Source organism: Orcinus orca, chromosome 2 (assembly GCF_937001465.1).
Source record: "Orcinus orca chromosome 2, mOrcOrc1.1, whole genome shotgun sequence".
NCBI classification, from domain to species: Eukaryota; Metazoa; Chordata; class Mammalia; order Artiodactyla; family Delphinidae; genus Orcinus; species Orcinus orca.
Window position 1 is genome coordinate 191,733,567 of NC_064560.1, and position 13,081 is coordinate 191,746,647.

The 13,081-nt window shown below is 52.5% G+C and overlaps 1 protein-coding gene across 1 annotated transcript; it reads left to right on the top strand.

Moving 5' to 3' along the window:
* The first annotated feature begins 477 nt into the window (after nucleotides 1-477).
* Nucleotides 478-7,689, top strand: SERPINA3 (serpin family A member 3). The gene is given in 5 exon segments (XM_012533982.3): nucleotides 478-1,533; nucleotides 3,219-3,350; nucleotides 3,353-3,491; nucleotides 6,019-6,169; nucleotides 7,229-7,689. Coding segments are annotated over 5 exon segments (1,269 nt in total). The 5' UTR covers nucleotides 478-881; the 3' UTR covers nucleotides 7,424-7,689.
* Nucleotides 7,690-13,081: the final 5,392 nt, after the last annotated feature.

The following is a 13,081-nucleotide window of genomic DNA, read 5'->3' on the forward strand; positions in this document are numbered from 1 at the left end:
CTTCATACTTTATGTCACCTGAGCCATTCAACATGGACAGAGATGGGACCTGAGGCTCAGAGAGGCTCAGTCACTTGTTTGTCACCACACAGCACTCACTAGTGGTCAAAATGGAATCCTTGTCCAGGTCTCTGGCACTCGGAGACCACGCTGCTTCTCCCCACTAGGAGGCCTTTACAGGTTTATGGTGGAATCAACCACCATGTGTCCACCTGCCAGGGGCTGAAAAGGACACTCTACCCTCCTTTGATCTTTACAGCAACACTTATCAGGGCCACCTAGGCTCCAGCGCTGGTCCCGCTGCTTGCGGTGGCCTCTCTCACTGAACCCTCACTGCAACGAGGTACCACAATGTGAGTGCCTCCCTAAGGCTACACGCTTGTCATCAAGAGGCCGGGAGAGGTGCTATGTCCTCTGACTCAGTCCAGGGCTCCATCCTGGGGGGCAGACAGGGGACATAGTGGAAACGGAGCCCTGCTGCCTAGTCCCCTCTGACGGTGGCTGCTCTCCCAGCAGGAGGGGGATGGGTTCTCACTGGAAAGCACCTCACACCCATCACCAGCTCCCCCCTGGAGCCAGGCAACCCAGGCTTCTCACCCTCGCTCCTCTACTTCCTTGCTGGGTGACCTTGGAAAAGCCCCTTTCCCTCTCTGGGCCCAGTTTCTCCATTGGGGAAATTGGTAACAATTACAAGACTTGCTTCAAAGGGTGAGAGGGAGCCCAAAGCCTCCTCATGTATGTTGGGAGCCCAGGAGGGTGCCTAGAACTGGGAGGTCACAAAGCAGCAGAGGCAGAGAGAACAGAGACCACGTGGGGACACCGGGTGGTGGTTGGGCCATCATCTGACACACCGAGACTTAAAGGAGCTTTGCTTTTCAGAGATGAGGGCAGAGGGAATGTCCCCCCTCCTGGCTCTGGGGCTCCTGGTGGCTGGGCTCTGCTCCAGTGTCCACTGCCTCCCAGGGGGTGGGCTTGACCCGGAGGATGTGACCCCAGAGGACCAACACAAAGGGGCGCCTGTGGACGACCACACTTTCGTCTCCAGCAACACCGACTTCGCCTTCAGCCTCTACAAGCAGTTGGCTTTGAAGACCTCCAATGAGAATGTCATCTTCTCCCCCCTGAGCGTCTCAATGGCCTTGGCCTTCCTGTCCCTGGGGGCCTGCGGACCCACCCTGACGGAGACCCTGGAAGGCCTCAAGTTCAACCTCACAGAGACCCCCGAGACAGAAATCCACCAGGGCTTCCAGCACCTCCTGCAGACGCTCGGCCGACCCAGCGACCAGCGGCAGCTGAGCGTGGGCAACGCCATGTTTGTCCAGGAACAGCTGAAGCTTCTGGACAAGTTCAGGGAAGATGCCCGGGCGCTGTGTGCCTCTGAGGCCTTCTCCACCGACTTCCGGGATTCCGACACTGCCAAGAAGCTCATCAATGGCTATGTGAGGTATAAAACGCAGGGGAAAATTGTGGAGCTGTTCAAAAATGTTTCCCAGAGCACAGTGATGGTCCTGGTGAATTACGTCTACTTTAAAGGTGGGTGCCCTGTTTAATTCAGAAGGAAACACACTTCTGGTTTTGTGTCTTCAGGGCAATTTCTGTCCAGCCTCTGCCAACTGTGTCGTTCGGTAAAACATTACAGAGCAGGCTGCTCCTGGCTGAGGGGGGCTTGGGCTCCAAGGCTCTGCCTCGATCATAGGCTTTGTCTATTTTGGGGTTTTCTAAACCACAGCTGACTGTGCAGGACTTAAGTGCAGGGGAGCCACTAACCCTTTTGTCTGAGCCACAGGGAGACTTTTTATTCTGATTTAAACTTGCCCGGCTGCCAGAAGGAAGGAGTTTTCGTCTCAGCTCTCTCCGGGGTGGCCGGGAACTCCAGGTTCCTCCCTAATGAGATGCTTTCGGACACGCTCAGGAAGGCCTCAGCTGTGTACACTGTGGGCTGTGTCTGACGGGCTCCGTCTAAGGGGACTTGGTCTCTGGTGGTTGAGGTGAGGCTGGTGGCCGTCTTCACAGTGTGACAGCCTCTGAGCAGCCTGGCCAGCACAAGGAACTTCAGTTGTGCTCTTTCATGACCATGAGGGTGGAACTGGCAAGGCCATCATCTGAGGGAAGACTCAGAGGACAGCATCCAGCCAAGACTCTTTCCCAGATTCTAGCTGGCCCAGTGCCCAGTCCCATTGATAGAAACTCAAGATTGCAAACCTCAGCCTGAAAACTCATAAGGATCAGAGAGAAGGCAGATAGATTTCAAACATAGAGCCAGCAGTGCAAATAGGGACACGGCATAGATAAAGACAGAAGGAATGATCATTGAGGCAGGGGGTGGTCACGTGCCTAGGAGACACTAGCTCTGAGGAGACAAGTTAGCCCTGTGCTGGGAGCTCCTGGCTGCAGCTGTGGCCAGTCCACCTGGGTCTGTGTTTTCCTCTGTAAATGAAGGCGTAGAATCCCATTTCTCTGGAAAACTAATCCAGGCCTGTCCTGCTATGTTTATTCTTTCAGTCTCCTGTGCTTTCCTCTCCTACAAGCCTGCCCTGGTCTAGGACTTTCTCCTCCCAGATCTCCCCACCAGGGGCACCCCAGCCAGCCCTGCATTCCCTCTGCTCCTGCCTCTAACTCTGGGGACACAGGCAGGGCTGGAAACAAAGCAGGAAGCGGGGGTGGATACACACTCCATGAAGCCCCAGGGCCCTAATCTCCCCAAGAAGCCCCCATCACTGAATGCTCCATCCTCCTGCGGGAAGACGCCAGCCCTCTCCTCTGCTGACCCCGCCCTGCCCTCCTGGTACCCATGTGGCTCCTGCTTCAGCCTGGCTCACAAAGCTGCGGGGACATGTGTGCTCCCTGCAAAGCCAGTGACTAACCACTGGTCGCTAACACTGTTCCCTTTAAGGACCAGGAGCTCCCATTTCTCTGCAGTCCCAGCCTCACCCCATCTCTCCCTTGTCCTGTCCTGTTCCTGTTGGTTTCTCACGTAGCACAATTAACCAGGTTTGTTTCATGTCCCCCTTCCCAATCCAGACCTCTGGGCTCACCCCCGTCCCCAAGGGCCTACCCACCTGCCCAGGTATATGTGCAAACCTAGCAGGGCCATCCCTAGAGGCACGTGGGGGGCTGCTGGTGTGGGGAGGGTCTCCCCTGCTCAGGGACCAGGGCAGAGGAGTGAGATGCCTGCAGCCCTTGCACCACAGACCCCTCACCTGTCCCTCCACCTCTAGCCCAGTGGAAGAAGCCCTTTGATCCCAGCCATACTTATAAGTCAGAGTTCCACGTGAGTGAGAACAGGACAGTGGAGGTGCCCATGATGACCACTGGGGGCCTGGAAACGCCTTACTTCCGGGACGAGGAGCTGCCTGCACCGCGCTGGAGCTCAGGTACACCAGCGACAACAGCGCGCCCTTCATCCTCCCTGACGAGGGCAAAATGCACGACCTGGAGGCCAAGCTGCTCCCAGAGACGCTGAGGAGGTGGAGAGACTCCCTGCAGCCCAGGTGACTGTCCCCAGGACCCGGAGCTGTGGGCCCACCTGCCTTCTCGGCCCTTCCCCCTCTTCCAGGACTCCGGACCCGCAGCCCCCGGGCCTCAGTAATGTCCAGGGGCGGGGGCAGAGGTGGGAGGGCCCGTCCGACCTTGCCCTTGGCTGCCTGCGTGGCTCTGGGCCTGAGCTGTTCCTTCTCTAAGATGATGACATCAGAGGGGGCGGGGCTGAGGGTTCCTCTGACACTGACATGCGCTGAGTCGTGAGGATCCTCACACAACCCCCGACACTCATGCTGTTCTCTCCGTGGCTCCACCTCTTGCAGGTGGAGGGGGGCGGATGGGACTGGGATCAGTTGGGGGCTCAGGTGAGACAGACGTGAGCATCAGCTTTGCACGGGCTAAACATTAATTCACTCATTTATTCATTCAACCATTCAGCACTGATTGAATGAATGAATGAAGATCAAGCTACGTCTGAGGGACTAATTTAGACTCTGAGGGTAGGTCAGCGAATAAAACAGTAAATTCCCTGCCTTACGGGCACTTACTTTGCAGTTGGAGGAGACAGACAGGAAATAAATATAGTAAATTATTTGCTACTTTGAGAGGGGAGAAATGGGGAGGTGGGGATAGTAAAGCACAGTAAAATCTTGAAAAAAATGGGACCCGCAAGTAGCTTGTGATTGTAAGCAGGGTGGCCCTTAGGTGTTGTTTGAGGTGAGGGATTGAGCCATGTGCATATGGTGGGGAAAAGCGTTCCTGGCTGAGGGAACAACCAGTGCAAAACCTGTTAAGACAGGAGGGAGCCTGGTGTGGTTGAGGGTTAGTGAGGCCAGAGCAGAGGGAGTGAGAGGGAAAGTTGGGAGAGGTCAGGACCCCAGGGGGGATTCAAGTCACTTGGAGCCTTGCAGACCCCTCGACGCGCCCCCCTCTAAGGGAAATAGAGACTCATCACAATGTTTTGGGCCAAAGAGTGAACGATCTGAGTCATGTTTTAAACGGATCACCCAGGTCGTCCAGTGGAGAACAGACAGCCAAGGACCAGCATGGAGGCAGGGAGGCCAGCCAGGCGCCCAGTGGACTCACCCAGGGGAGCTGCTGGGGATACACCAGCAGGAACCGGGAAGGGCAGAAGGGGTCGGGCTCTGGATAAACTGAGTGCAGACACAGGAGACCAATAACAAGGGGGACAGCAGAGGGAGAGGCACTTCTGGGCCCAGTGTCTGCTGCAGGGGAGATAGGGAAGGTTGTGGGCAGCTATGCAGATCCTAGGGGTAACGGGTGTGGAAAGTACATTATAAACCGCAAAGAATGAGAGACCTGCCTAGACGTGACATTGAGGCTGCAGTCCCTTCCCCAACCCCTGTCCAGGGGACCGGGCGCCTTGGGGCTGCCTGACTCTCAGCCCCTCCTCACTGCAGATCCCAGGAGACTCCAGGACACGGGACCCACCCTCCCCCTGCGCCTACTCCCTTCCCAAGCCTTTCCTTCCTCCAGTACCAAGAGCTACCACAGGGCGGGGGCTCAGTGAAGAGTTGTAAGTGGATAGAATATTCATCAGACATCTTTGATTTACAAGCACTGGGGGGACCAGCATCTACACGTTCCTGGCCCTTGGAGGGCGCTCACTAAGAATCTGTTGAATGAATGGATAAAGGAGGGGGGAGGGAGGGAGGGAGGGAGGGAGGAAAGATGGCCTATGAGGAGGAATAGGTACCTCCCTGCTCCCAGGGGACTCAACGTTTAATGGGAGCCACAGCCTCCTCGTATTTGGCATCTGTAAGAGCTGACACCGTGACAAGAGTCTTAAGGGAAATAGAGACAGAGAGAGGAGGCATCTGTTGCTCCAAGAACCTGCTGCCACCTCTGCTCAGAAGCAGATGCATCCCTGCCCTCAAGGAGCTCACTGGGAAGACAAGATAGAGATGTTGGATTGGTTGATTCAGGTCCCCAAGGCCCTTGAATGCAGCCCCCAGCCCTCCACGTCCCGCCCAAGCCCCTTCCCGGCCCCTCCCCTCCCCACTGCCCGCACTCAGGCTGCCTCTGTGCTGTGGGGCAGCCCTTCTTTCTTCCCTCTTTCCTGCAAGTGCATCCTCCTGCCTCCTGGACTCCTCTTCACCCAGTCAGCTCTGTTCACTCCTCCGGGACTCAGGCTCCATGCCACCTCCTGCAGGAAGCCTTCCTGGTGCCCATGGAGCAGCCGCCCCAGCACAGTCTCCCAGAAGCTGTGGAATCCCTGTTGGAGGAGGGTGTTTCCCGTGCCCTACGGGCTTACAGGGAGAAGCAGGGCCAGATGCGGGCACCGCCCCAGCCCCAGCCCTTGTGCACTGCCTAGCACGTAAGATACCTGCCGACATGATGGATAATTAACGAATTAAGGAGAGCTACCCCGAGGGGTCTAGAAACTGAGGAAAGGAGTCCTTATTCCAGGGAGAAGGGAGTAGCTGGAGCGGAAAGCACAGAAGACCAAGCTGTGAGGTGGGAAAAGGCGGGCTCTGAGTCAAGCAGAAGTTCCAGTTTATTTTCCTCATTTCCTAGACGGATAGATGAACTCAACTTGCCAAGGTTTTCCATCTCCAGCGACTATAAGCTGAGAAACATAGTTTCCCAGCTGGGTATTAAGAAAGTCTTCAACCACGAGTCTGACCTGTCAGGAATCACAGAGGTCAACAAGCTGGGGCTTTCCGAGGTGAGTCTTTAAAACTTTGGACAATTCATCCTTCTTATAGGAGCTTGAATGGTGACAGACAGGTAGACGTTTGGCTAATTTTGAATTTTCAAATTCATTGAATTTCCTATAACTCACTCCTCCCCCCTGGGACGCCCTAAGCCCAGGAGAGCTGGGTTACAATCATGGTGGGGAGCTGTCCCCACTTTCCCTGAAATCTAATGTGACCCAGAAGTCTATCATTGGGAAAGATCTGAAATCAGCAGTGGACCCCATGCCAAGCTCTACTCTTCACTGCCTATAGAGTCAAATACTTAAAATCTCGTACCCCTCAGTTTTTTCATCTGTAAATGAGGGTGATAGTTCTTAGCCAGCATTCAGAGTCTAGCAGAGCAGGTAAGAGGTCATAGGTACTAACAATGGCTACAGGGCCATCGTGATGGAAATACACTAAGAGCACAAGACAAGAATACCAGAGGCCCTGGTACCGCAATCCTAGAAGCAGAGAAGTCAGAGTGAATGGGGGAGGCTGGGCAGCCCTGCAGCCTCCCCTGCACCCCACCTGCCAAAGGACCTGGTAAAGGAGGCGTAGGTGCCAAGGGGCCTGCGGGATCCAGGGATGGGAAGTCACATCCTACGCAAAGTAGCCGAGGGCTCAGGGACATTTCCACTGGGGCAGGAGATGAGCAAAAGCAGTGCCCACCCATCTGCTGCTTCGACATGGAGGGACTGTGGACAGTTGCCTGTAAGAAAATGCCTTGCCTTGCCCCTCCCCCATACCAGAGGGTGCTGTGGGGCAGCACAGTCTCTGGACTCAGACAGAGAGGGATCCACATCAGGGAGCCCCTGCTCTTTGCCTCTCTGACCCTGGGCCCAGCACGCGCAGCCTCACTTTGCACATCTGTGCATCATGACTGCAAACCAGCTGAGGGTTTGTTGCGAGGACAAACTTGAACAGGTTGACAGCACGGTGACAGACAGCATCAGGTGAATGAATGCCAGTCCCCTTAGTGGGGGTCGGGCAGCTGCTCACATCCTACTCCCCTGTGTCCAGTGGGTAATGCTCTGGGGTCTCCACAGGTGGTCCGCCAGGCCATGCTTGATGTGGGTGAGGAAGGCATGGAAGGAGCTGCTGCCACTGGAATCAAGATGATGACTTCAACCTTACAAGCATTCGTTGCTAGTTTGGGCAGGCCCTTTCTGATTTCCGCAATTCACAAAGATACTCAGAGCATCATCTTTTTGGGGAAAGTCACCAAACCCAGTCAAGCCTAGGCCTCCCCTCTGAGTGGCGGGTCCCTTCGCTAAGTAGCTAGTAGCCCTGGTCCCTGGGAGCAGCCTGGCCCCTGTGCACCGAGGAGCCCCTTGCCTGGTCCCACCTGCTCACCCTTGGGAAGGTGACAGTGACTCTGCTGGGGGCTCCACATGCACAGGGAGTCTGTGCCTTGGTCAGTAAGAGGCTCCGAGCCCTACGAAAGCAATAAGCCACCTTCCTTGGACTGGACTCTTTCCTGTGTGTCTCCACGCTGATCTGCCTGACTCCATGCTCCCGCCACTGCCTGGGCCCCGAGGCCAAGCCCCCCGACCTCCCACACACGCTCAGCCCGCCCCAGACTCTGGGCCCCTCTGTCTCAGCCTCACCAGCCAGCCCAGGGGCAGGCTTTGTGCTTGTGAGCAAGCCCACTGGACCTCAGGCCCAGGGCTGGGAGGGGCCCCTGCTGCCCGATGCCCACTTCCGGGGGCTCTGGTCCCAGGTCCAGGTTCACTCTTCCATCCCCCAGGGCCCAGGATGTGCCCTCGTGCTGACATTGCAGGGGCTCCGACCCTCACCTCTTCTGGCACAGCCCCTGGACCCCTCACTCCTGCAGCTGAGCTGGGCCTCCCCCCAGGGTCTCCCCTGCTGCCCCCCAGCACCTCAACCTGGGAGACCAACTACTTCCAGGTTCCCAGACGAGCTACTCCACCACCTGACGAGTTCCACATACTCGCCTGACAGAGGATTCCCCCTCAGCAGCCAGAACGGGGGTATGGGAGCAAAAGGTCAATAAACACACACCTGCAATAAAAGGGACCCACTTGGTTCTTCACGTCCCTGATGTGATCAGGGGCTGTGTCATCTCCAGGAAGGTCAGCTCCCGGCGTAACTGATGACGTCACCCACAACTGAACGGTTGAGATCTCTCTGCCAGGCAGCCTGCTCAGCCCTCTACCTGGAATAACCCGTTTAGTCCTTGAAATGATCACATGAGATACTGGCTGTTACTCATCCCATTTTACCGCTGAGGAAACTGAGGAACAGAGAGGCTCAGTCATTTCCCCCAAGGCCACACAGCTACTAATTATTGCCGGCAGGATGTTATCCCAACCTCCCGGATCAGAGAAACACTCTAAACCACAGAATGAATCTGCCCTCAAAGATTTTCACAGCAGTGACCCTCATGGGACTTAGGAACTGATGCGAAACCTGGATGATGGAACAAGGCTCTGGAGGCTGACAGAAGGGGATCAAACTCAGCCTGGGAAGTCGGCGAGCCATTCCTGGAGGACGTGCTTTTTGTGCTGCCATCAGAGGAAGAATAAAATGCGGTAGGTAAACAGAGAGGAGAATGTCCTTGGCAGGAGAAAGACATTTTCAAGAATCCGAAGGAAGCTGGGCAGACCTGGAGCAGGAAGCGGAGGGCCTGCAGAGGTGATGGGGCCATGATGGAGCCGCTGGACCACTGGGGGCCTGGCAGCCCAGTAAGGATGCTGGAAAGGTTCCATAGACCCCTAGGCAGCTTTAAAGGAATTTGAACAGAGGGTCTCTCTGAGCAGATTGGCATAGTAGAAAAATGACTCCAGCTGCTGTGTAGAGAAGCAATTCAGGGCCAGGACAGGGATGCAGGCTGGACATTAAAGGGGATGCTGCAGGAAATGGGGCCAAAGTGGGTCCAGCTGGAGCAGAAGAGCAGGGATGAGTGGAAGGCTGGGAGGAGAACCGATGTTTCTGTGAGTGGATGTAGGGAGATGGCAGTAAAAGGGGGCATCTGGGTTTGGCTCCTGGGTGACGACAGAGCATCCCCTGAGGAAGGACCCCCCGCAGGAGGAGCAGGAAGGGGACACATTTGGGTTCGGACCCCAGGTGCGTGGTTCCGTGGAATCAATGATAGACTCTGTGTGTGTGTGTGTACATGCATGAACATGTGTAAGAAGACAGGAAGTCACTGAAATGTTTCTCCTGAGTCCGATGGTTCCAGAGGCAGTACATTCTGAGAGCGTCTTTTTGTGTGAATTACTCCTCACCTGCTGGAACCCAGGTGCTCGTGGCTGTTCGCCCCTTTGCTGGGCCTGCCTAGCAGCGCCCTGGAGGAGGCTCGGGGCTGCATCCCTCCTGCCCTGGGTCCAGGTGTGCAAGGAGCTGGTGCCTCAGCCCAGGGCTCATCCTCATCTGGGTCTGGATGTTACTGGAGAAAGGCTGAGCCCTCCTCTGAGGGGGCACCTGGGTTCCAGATCTTTGAGCCTCGGGCTTAGTGTCCCTCTTCTCCTTCCCATGGAACCAAGAGGTCACCTACCTCCTGGTCGCCTACTGTTGGCTTTGATGGGCCTTCCGATACTGACCACCTGCAACGACTCCCTGGTTCCTGTGTCACCCATTCCCTCCATCACTAACCAGAAAGGAATCCAGGGCTGAAAAGGCACCAACACAAGAAAAGACATGTCTTCAGTCTCTGTCATTCCGCCAACATCTAAAGCCCTCCACGTGCAGGCACTGGGCTGGCGCTGGACATTCTGGGTAGAGAAGGTCGAACTGGAATTTGCCTCCATAGAGCCCACAGCCTGATGGGAAGGAGACGGTGAATGTGGATGCGGCAGCCACTCTGATGGGCACACACAGATAGCTGGTGAGTTCAGGGATCGAGCCCAGGCTGGGGAAGTTGAGTTTGACCTCCTGGAAGCACTGTCTTCAAATGCTGTCCTGTACAGAGAAGACAGACACGAGGAGGAGACTTGCTGTCAGGAAAGAAGAGAGAGTGTGCTGTGTTCCTGGAGCAGAAGAAGATCCTATGGTCTTGATCACAGAGTCTGGGGGAAATTTGGGTACCTCCTGAACTCAGGGGACCAACAGAGACAAGACCATGTCTTGTAAAGCATGTCAATAATTTTCTTTCTTTTCCAGCTTTATTGAGATGTAATGGACCTGTAACATTGTGTAAGTTTATTGTGTACAAAGCAGTGACTTCATACACTTATATCTTATGAATAAGGTCACTTAATACTTCCATCTCCCTACATAATTATCATTTTTGTGTGTGGTAAGTATATTTAAGAGCTACTCTCTCAGCAACTTTCAAGCATAAATACAATATTGTTAACTGTGGTTACCATGCTGTACACTAGATCCCAAAATTTACTCAGCTTCCAACTGGAAGTTTCTACCCTTTGACTAACATCTCCTCATTTCACCACTCCTCAGCTTTTTGCAACCAACATTCTACTCTCTGCTTCTATGAGTTTGTTTCTTTTATTTCATATATAAGTGATATCCTACAGTATTTGTCTCTTTCTGTCTGACTTATTTTACCTGGCGTAATGCTGTCAAGTTCCACCCATGATGTAGCAAATGTCAAGATTTCCTTCTTTCTTATGACTTAATAATGCTCATATATATCTATATTTAAGTCTCTATCTCTATCTATCTATGCATGCATGCATGCATCTATCCATCCATCTATGTACAATTTCCTTTATCCATTCACACTTAAACAGATACTTAGGTTGTTTCCATAACTTGGTTATTGTGAATAATACTGAAATCAACATGGGAACGCAGATATCTTTTTGAGGTAGTGATGTCATTTCCTCTGGATATATATCCAGAAGTAGAAGTTCTGGATCATTGTGGAAAATCTATTTTTAATTTTTTGAGGAATCTCTGCAATGTTTTCTATGGTGGCTCTTCTGGTTTATATCCCACTAACAGTATACAAGTGTTCCCATTTCTCCACAGCCTGGACAACACTTGTTAATCTGTTTTCTTTTTCATTATAGCCATTCTAACAGGTGTGAAGTGACACTTCATTGTGGTTTTGATTTGTATTTTCCTGATGATTAGTGATGTTGAACCTCTCTTCATGTACCTGTTGCCCTTTTGTACGTCTTCTGTAGAAAAATGTCTGTTCAGGTCTGCCCTTTTAAAAATCAGATTATTTACTTTATTGTTATTAAGTTTTGTGGATTCATTATATATTTTGGATGTTAACTCCTTATCAGATAGATGATAAGGAGTTAATATCCAAAATAAACAACCTAACTTTACACCTAAGGAACTAGAAAAAGGACACACTAAGCCAAAGTTCACAGAAAGGAGAAAACAAAGAGCAGAAAAAAATGAAACAGAGACCAGAAAAACAACAGAAAAGATCAATGAAACTAAGAGCTGCTTCTTTGAAAAGATGAACAAAATTGACAAAACTTTAGCTAGTCTAAGGAAAAAAAGAGAGCAGACTTAAATAAATGAAATCAGAAATGAAAGACAGACTTTACAACTGATACTACAGAAATACAAAGGATTATAAGAGACTAGTATAAACAAGTATATGCCAACATTTTGGATAACCTAGAAGAAATGGATACATTCCTAGAAACATACAATCTACCAAGACTGAATGATGAAGAAGTAGAAAATCTGAATTGATCAATATAATTAAGGAAATTGAAGCAACGATCAAAAATCTCCCAACAAAGCGAAGCCCAGGACCAGATGGTTTCAGTAACAAATTCTACCAAACATTTAAAGAAGAATTAACACCAGTCCTTCTCAAACTCTTCCAAAAAGCTCACTCTTGCTGCCACTGGGAGTGTGCACAGGAAGCTGGCCGTGGGGTAGGAGTGGGGCATGCAGAGCACTGCGGGTACCTTGTGGACAAGCTGGGGTGATTCGTGGGTAAGGCTTACCAGTGGTTTGTGGCCATCCTGATGGAGTCTGTGACACAGTTTGTAGGCTACACAACCCTGTGATATGTTCCAAGCCCTGGTTGATGTTATTCCAACCCCTCACTGCTCCCAGGTGGTACAGCTCAGGAATCAGTACTCTGGATGCCACAAGAGAGAAATGGGCTTCTTTGGCATCATTCCACAGGGATGGGGAAGGTAGGCAATCACGCACATGCTCTTACTTTCCCCAGTGGGAGAAACCACGGGCTGAGAAGGGCTCTCTGGGCATCAAGCTGTGCTGTCTTGGGAGAGCGGTGACAGATAAGTCAAACTGTTCCTCTTACTCTCTCGGGTGTATCCAAACTTAGAATTTGTTTCTGTTCCAGGGTGAACCGGCACTTCTCCACCAGCCTCACGGACATTCACAAGGCTCTCTTGTCTGTCGGTAATATTCTAAGTCAGTGTTCTCCAGGGGATCCCAGACCACAGTCAAGAGGGACTGAAGCCAGTTGACAGGTCACTTCAGGGTCCACAGCTGGGACTGAGGTCTGAATGAATATTACCTGACACACAGGAGGGCAAGATTCCTCCCAGGTCCCTTGTGTATAGTGCTGGATCCCACAGCCTGATGGATGCCAAATTATTGTTGTTGCAGGCTGGGGGTACAATCAGGGGATGTTTGTTTGGTCGTCTTATTGGCATCACCCACCATGATGTTAGATTATTCAAAGAGGTGGGTAACGGTCAAATATTACAAACAGGTAATGTATTGATGAGATTACCCTTTGGAAAGATCACCCTGGCTGAGGAGGGGAAGATGGATGGGGGGTAGGGTGTGGGTTGGATAAGAAGAGGAGAAACAGAAAGACCAGCTTTTCTAGTCTGAGCCAAGGAATTGGGAAGATGGGTAGAGAAAAGGAGACAAATTGGAGAAACGTTAACATATATAATCGACAGGAATTAGTGCTTGGTTGTGAAGAGGACAGGAAGAAATCAAAGATGACCCCCAGGTTGCTGGGC